The 6,710-nt window shown below is 37.9% G+C and overlaps 1 protein-coding gene across 2 annotated transcripts in view; it reads left to right on the top strand.

The window, feature by feature from the left end:
• Positions 1-6,209, top strand: part of ALG11 (ALG11 alpha-1,2-mannosyltransferase) — a 6,550-nt gene extending 341 nt beyond the window's left edge. Inside the window, exons 1-4 of one of the 2 annotated variants that reach the window (XM_085324922.1) lie at positions 119-136; positions 979-1,212; positions 1,792-2,723; positions 4,763-6,209. In XM_085324922.1, the coding sequence (XP_085181048.1) occupies positions 120-136; positions 979-1,212; positions 1,792-2,723; positions 4,763-5,034 (1,455 nt within the window). In that variant the 5' untranslated portion in view covers position 119 and the 3' untranslated portion in view covers positions 5,035-6,209. Of the gene's footprint in view, positions 1-118; positions 137-978; positions 1,213-1,791; positions 2,724-4,762 lie in introns of those variants that run through there. The other variant, XM_085324921.1, reaches the window with a different exon arrangement.
• Positions 6,210-6,710: the final 501 nt, after the last annotated feature.

Here is a 6,710-nt window from a genome sequence, read left to right as displayed (position 1 = left end):
ATCGCTCCTGAGGCGGCAGCGGCGGGGCGGCGCTCGCCACCGGCCTCGGATGAGCTGCCCTGGTTTTCGGTCCCTTCGACCCGAAAATGAAACAGCGTTCGCCACCTTAGGTGTCCGTCATGATGCTTAGCCTTCTGTGAGCAAGCCCTTCCTATYGAGTAAAAGATATTTGTCATTAATACGGAGCACGGCATCAGCAGTCGAGCGTGGTTGCGTTCGAAGCTGTACAGACCAAGAAAAGATTCCTGTGGAGACACACACACACACGCACACACCATGCCTGGGTTAGGGGAATATTATGGAGGTGGCTTCGAAGCAAGGGGAGTGCAAGGTTTAAAGAGCACATCAGAGACCTGAAGCCATAAAAACAGTTATTCAGATCTTCATTTCTCAGGGTGCTGGAGAGTGGGGATAATGGAAAATGCAAGTACTGGGTCATGCAGCGTGGATTAACCCAAGTGGCTCTGCACTAGCGCAGGCCATGCTCCAGGAGGCCAGCAGTAGCTTGGGTTGAAGAAGATCCTTGCAAATCTGTTTGGAAATCTGTTCACTGGTTATGCTGTGTCAGGCTACTCATGAATCCTCCAACATATGTAGAGCAGAGCGTACCTTGGGCTCCAGGTAAAAGCATCTGAGCTGGTTTTGGAGCCATGCTGATTGTGAAGGTAACCTCTGTGTGTTCATGTGGTGCTTGAGCAAATAATGTTGCTTGACCAAAGTTGGCATAGAATCAGCTTGGGAATTTGAAAGCCAAACAGGAGAAAAAAAAACCTATCTATCTTTGGTAAATAATAGCAATTTTATTTTCTGTAATTGTTGAAATGTAGCATGAATTGTTGAATGYAGATGATTTCTGAGATTAAGAGAACTCAAGAAATTATCTAGCTTCCTTTAGTTCTACTGGTAAGCCCTTCTGTGTAGATTTCATATATAGTATTTCTTTAAAGCAATTTTATATTTTAARTTTTCTTGTTTCAGATTATTGTGCTCACTGTTAATCCCTGCATTATTTCTGAGTGGAGTTTTGTGTGTCTGCTTGTTTGTGCTACTGTGGGGAATACGACTCTGGATACAACAAAGGAAAAAACAGTTCAGCTCAGCAGGAAAAGATGGGAAGCAGCCATTGGTGGTTGCATTTTTTCACCCATATTGCAATGCAGGTGGTGGAGGAGAGAGAGTCTTGTGGTGTGCCATAAGAACACTCCAGAAAAAGTAAGCACATATGTTTATCAAGTATCATAATCTCAGTGTCACCTTCTGAAGGCATTATTTAGCCACATTTTGGAATTTTGTATATTTAAGTATGTATCGTTAACCTACAGGTTCTTAATTTCTTTATATCTGGGTCTCACCAGGTTCTACCTTTCTGCTTCATTCTCTGCTCCAGACCTCGTTCCCTTCTCTGCCTTCTGCATAGCTGTTGAACCCCTCATCTTTCTCTCCTTGGCCATTACCTCTTCTCCCCCATCTGTTTTGCAGTACTGGTATGGGCATAACTCAYCAGTAGATAACTGATAACCTAGTCTCGATACTTGTTTCTTGGTGCAGAAGGCAAAGTAAGTTAACATTGGCACATCCACTGGCTGGCATAGCCTCTCTGCATTTCACTCATGCTATGGTAGTATAAGGACAAGAATTCATAGAATCAATTCAGTTAACTCAGAATCATTTCAGATGTAGGCCAGACAGTTGTTCTTACTCTGGGTAGTTCTGAGATGGATAAAATTTTAGTTTCATGGTATGGAGTTTGAAGAGAAGAATGTGTGAAATTCTTTTTCTTTACTTTTTCAGGTACAAAAATATAACRTGCGTTGTGTATACTGGTGATAGAGATGTCACTGGAGAAGATATAGTAGAAGGCGCTTTCAGAAGATTCAATATTAGATTATCTCATCCTGTGAAGTTTGTATTTCTAGAGAAACGGTATCTTGTGGAAGCTTGTCTTTACCCTTATTTCACTTTGCTGGGACAAAGTTTAGGGTCTGTGTTTCTTGGTTGGGAAGCTCTTCTAAAGTGTGTTCCTGATATTTATATTGACTCAATGGGCTATGCCTTCACACTTCCGCTCTTTAAGTATTTAGGAGGTTGTCGTGTTGGATGCTATGTTCATTATCCCACTATCAGCACTGACATGCTCTCTGTAGTTCGGAATCAGGATACCAGATTTAACAATGCAGCATTCATTACAAACAATCCTCTTTTCAGCAAATTTAAGCTTATCTACTACTACTTGTTTGCCTTTATGTATGGATTGGTTGGTTCTTGCAGTGATGTGATTATGGTTAATTCGTCTTGGACATTGAATCACATCCTTTCCCTTTGGAGAGCTGGGGCTTGCACTAGCATTGTGTACCCACCATGYGATGTTCAGACCTTCTTGGATATTCCACTGGAAGAGGAAAAGAACACTACTGAATATTCCATTGTTTCTGTGAGCCAGTTCAGGCCTGAAAAAGATCATTCATTGCAAATCAGAGCCTTCGCTAAACTGCTTAAAAAGAAGAGAGTGGGGCAGCAGCCATCATTGAAGCTTATCTTAATTGGAGGCTGTCGTAACCAGCAAGATGAAGAGCGTGTAAATAACCTTAAACATCTTTGTGAAGAGCTAGGAGTTAGTAACGACGTGAYGTTCAGAATAAACATTCCATTTGTGGAGCTAAAGAAGCACCTGGCTGAGGCCACCATTGGCCTGCACACGATGTGGAATGAACACTTTGGGATCGGTCAGTATCTTTTCTCAATTTTAAGACTTTTGTCCCAGGGGTTAGAATACAGTTGGTGCAAGGCTTCAGTTCATGACTCAGGCTCCTCTGTCAAGATGTCTAAGCATAGAGGTCTGCACATCAAGCAAGTGTCCAGCTCCCATTCTTGTCAGTGGCAGTCTAGCTGAGCTGAAGCCTGAAACCAGTTCAGATGACTAGCTACTAGGTGTTACTGTAGCACAAGCAGAATCACTGTGGACTTTCCAGACTGTATTGATCATAAGCTCAGTTTCAGTGACCTGAAAAGACAGCTAGTGTTTCATGTCTGCCAGCTTCACATAGAGGTCTTCCTACCCAACGGTGCCTCAGATGGCACTAGTTACTTAACATCTAAGCAGCTTAAACCGTGCTCTGTTGACTCTGTTGACTAATGGGAGCCTAGACACTTAGCTGACTTGTAGACATCCATGTGTAGAGATCTCGAGCATGATTCTTCTGCTTCAACTGCCATGTCTGGTGTATTTTACTGGGACCAGCTACTGTTTCAGAGCAGTGCATCTCCAACAAGTTGTTTTTTATTTGTAAGCCCTGTACAAATGCCACCAGGTACCTTAGGTCATCCCACTGCACTAGACACATATGTTAGAACAACTAAACCAAGCCCTTAAATCAGTTTCCTTTGTGTAGACCTGAATCCTAGAGGAGTTGGGACCTAGTGTGAAATATGCTGTYATATGAAATTAAGATATCAGACATGGTTTACGGGGATTAGTTGAGTTTTCCTGACTTCAAAAGGGAATGTAAGGTTGCCACATAACATAAATGTACGTACAACAGGTAAGTCAGTGGCCAAATAGATGGATGCCATTCTTGGATATAATATGACCAAGCTCCAATTAATAATTTAAGCTTTATTAGAATGTAAGTTAAATAAATATCTGAAGTAGCTTGTTTTCCATAGGAAACTGGTATAAAAATGATTCTGAATAGTTTCCCAGAAGAAACTGCCTCAATCCGGAAATAATGATGTCTTATATTTTCGCCTTCATAAAATACAGTTTATTTTCAAAAAGTGTCAGTAATCATACTGTGAATTCTGAACTTCTGTGTGATTTCACATTCAGCTGTGGTGACTTCTTGCCTTTAAAAAACATGTTCCAAAATTCTGGAATATTATTTATAGTTGGCAATTTTTGACCTAATGAAACTTCTAAAAATCAAATCAGAACTGAGGAAAATCATCAATTAAATGATGTCTGAGATCTGTTTTGGAACAATGGAGGAGAGTGGAGTTGATCCATATGCTATATGCTGTTCTCATCCTGCAGCATTTGGCTAAGGAAAGATTATGTATCAGGTTCCTGCCATTACTGATTTTTCATTAAAACTTTTTATAGTCAAAAGTACAGATTCAGTGGTACCAATTTACTTGGCTGGCCTTACTGAATTGTCAAAAAACTATAAAGATTAGTTCATCAACAAAATATTTAACAACTGATTGAATATCATCTGATTGAAACACTATGATCACAGTCAACTCTCCTCTCAGAATGTCTTTTTAAATGTTAAAAATCTTCAGTCTGAATGAGAAATTGAATACGCAGACATGTTCAACTGTAATWTTTAATTTTTTGCAGCTGCCACTAAGCCATAAATCAAGTCCTTGTTTTCAGGGTAGCTATGGAGTGCTCTCTCACAGAGCTAACCTATCTTTATGTTCCTTTCAACATTGGCACTTTTTATCACCGTATCATCTATGTTGGGTAAATCAGGTATGTTAGAAAAACAACAACTTAATCAGTTATACTTGATTTCTAATTTCAATTGCATATGTTTAATAGAAAATACAATTCAAGTTCTTCAGACTGAAAATCTGAATTTGTTTTGGTTTATAAGACCATTTACTCTCTATGTGTCTGAGCCAGAACTCAATTCTGTAGTTTCAAAGATGGCTTACAATTGTGAGAAGACGAGCTGAAAGTTTTAAATTTCAGTTCATTACTGMAATCCAAAACATGTGATCTACACATTCATATCAGCATGTTTTGTTTCTTTTTCAGGTGTAGTTGAATGTATGGCAGCTGGCACGGTTATCCTGGCTCACAATTCTGGAGGTCCCAAATTAGACATTGTGGTACCCTATGAAGGACGTATTACAGGCTTCCTAGCAGAAAATGAGGACAGTTATGCTGAGACTATGGCATATATCCTCTCTTTGTCTCCTGAAAAAAGATTAGTGATCAGAGAAAATGCTCGCCAGTCTGTGCACAGATTTTCTGACCAAAATTTTAAAGAGACATTTCTATTATCTGTGGAGCCATTATTTAAGTAAATGTATATGAATAAAATTAAATTTTTGTATTTGACCATATGTCTCTTGTAAATATATTACTACCTGCAATCCCATGGTCCTAATGGTCCTATTCAAAAAGATTTTTTTCTTCCAGTCAGGACATCTGCTCTATGTAATAGAGATTTTTTTTTATTGGAGAAGAAATGCTGCTGACATTTTATGACAATACAGTGCACTACAAAACCATCTGAATTTACAATGTTTTCCTGGCAAATAGAAGTACACCTGGAAGATCTTTTATTTATTGAATATTTATTTTGCCTTCAGTCAGTCTCCACCTATTTCATGACTTTTCACTTACAGTCACACTTCTTAAAATCAACACTTTTGTGTTGATTGTGCTTTAATATCTAGATCTTTTTCCAGAATCTTTATCACACTTYCAATTTGCTGTCCCCCCACAGAGTAACAAAATTCTATTTTGCAAGGTTTCTACTGTGGTGGTTCTTGATCCTCTAATGCATAAGATATGCTCCCTTTTATTTCTGATGAAAACTTTGATTTTCTAATAATGTGCAGAATCCTTCCAGAAACACACAATGTGTCTACAGGTGCTTGTATCCATCTGTAGACTCCTTCCATTGATACAGGTAAGTACTCTAACAATATAAAAAGAAAATGCATTCATTTTTATGATTCTTTTGCTTGCGTTTTCTAATGAAGAATATGTAGGTAGCTGTTTCTCAAATGAACTTAATGGAGATTTCAGTAGCATTAACTACAGTGATTGCTCTAGGTTAATTGTATTTGTTAGTTTGCTTTTTAGTATKTATAATAACTGTACTTGTACATGCTACTTATATTAACTTTTTTTCCTGTCCTCCTACTGTATGACAGCAGTATTTTTGCAATCCCATTCTATTGAAAATACTCCTATTCCTAAGGAAAAGGAGGCTCTAGATTAGAGGACAGATTTAAATGATACACAAATGTGAACCTTCCAGCTGTAAACTATGCTTATTACATTGAGAACAAAGTGAACAAACTTAAAAGAGTAGACTTTTTTTGTCAAGATTGGAAAAATGTATAGCCTTTTCTGAGCAAATGAAGGATTTATCTTAGCAAAATAAAATTAAGTGCAAAAAGCTACTGAAATAAGAGTTAAAATGTCTTTTTACCTCTATTTATACTTTACCTGGATTGTATGAAATTTTGTATGTGAAAAATATGGTTAGAAGAACCTATTATTCATGTCTTACTAGGAATTTGGGAATGCACAATTCTTTTGGTGCTAATAAACACTACTACTACTATATAAAACTGAGTAGCTGGTGATACTRTGTACAGTCAGTACCGTGTAAATTAAACTTGGGGATTATAAAGCTATATTGGCAACACAAAGATAATGAAAAGCTGGAGAAGCTTCTTAAAACAGGAACTTGACTGAGAAGGGAAATACAAATATACTGACTAGGGCACTTTCTTAAATGATACAAAAATGATTGAAAAGAGCATATAATCAGAGATTTACTAAGGTTAGTGTTGTCAGAGATGTCCTGGGTAGTTTAGAATAATAAAGATGAAAATCAGTTTCAGTCTGGATCAGATTTTTCAACATTTAGGCATCTAAATAACTAGCCTGTTTTTTTTTTATCTTTTAGACAAGAGTGACACCAACCTTCTATTAATTTTAATTGAGTGTTTAGCAGTGTTGA

This window comes from Rhea americana, unplaced genomic scaffold (genome assembly GCF_003343005.1).
Source record: "Rhea americana isolate MKP2758 unplaced genomic scaffold, rheAme1 scaffold_95, whole genome shotgun sequence".
Lineage (NCBI taxonomy): Eukaryota > Metazoa > Chordata > Aves > Rheiformes > Rheidae > Rhea > Rhea americana.
The sequence above is the reverse complement of the archived record's forward strand: the minus strand, read 5'-3'. Positions and strand labels throughout refer to the sequence as shown.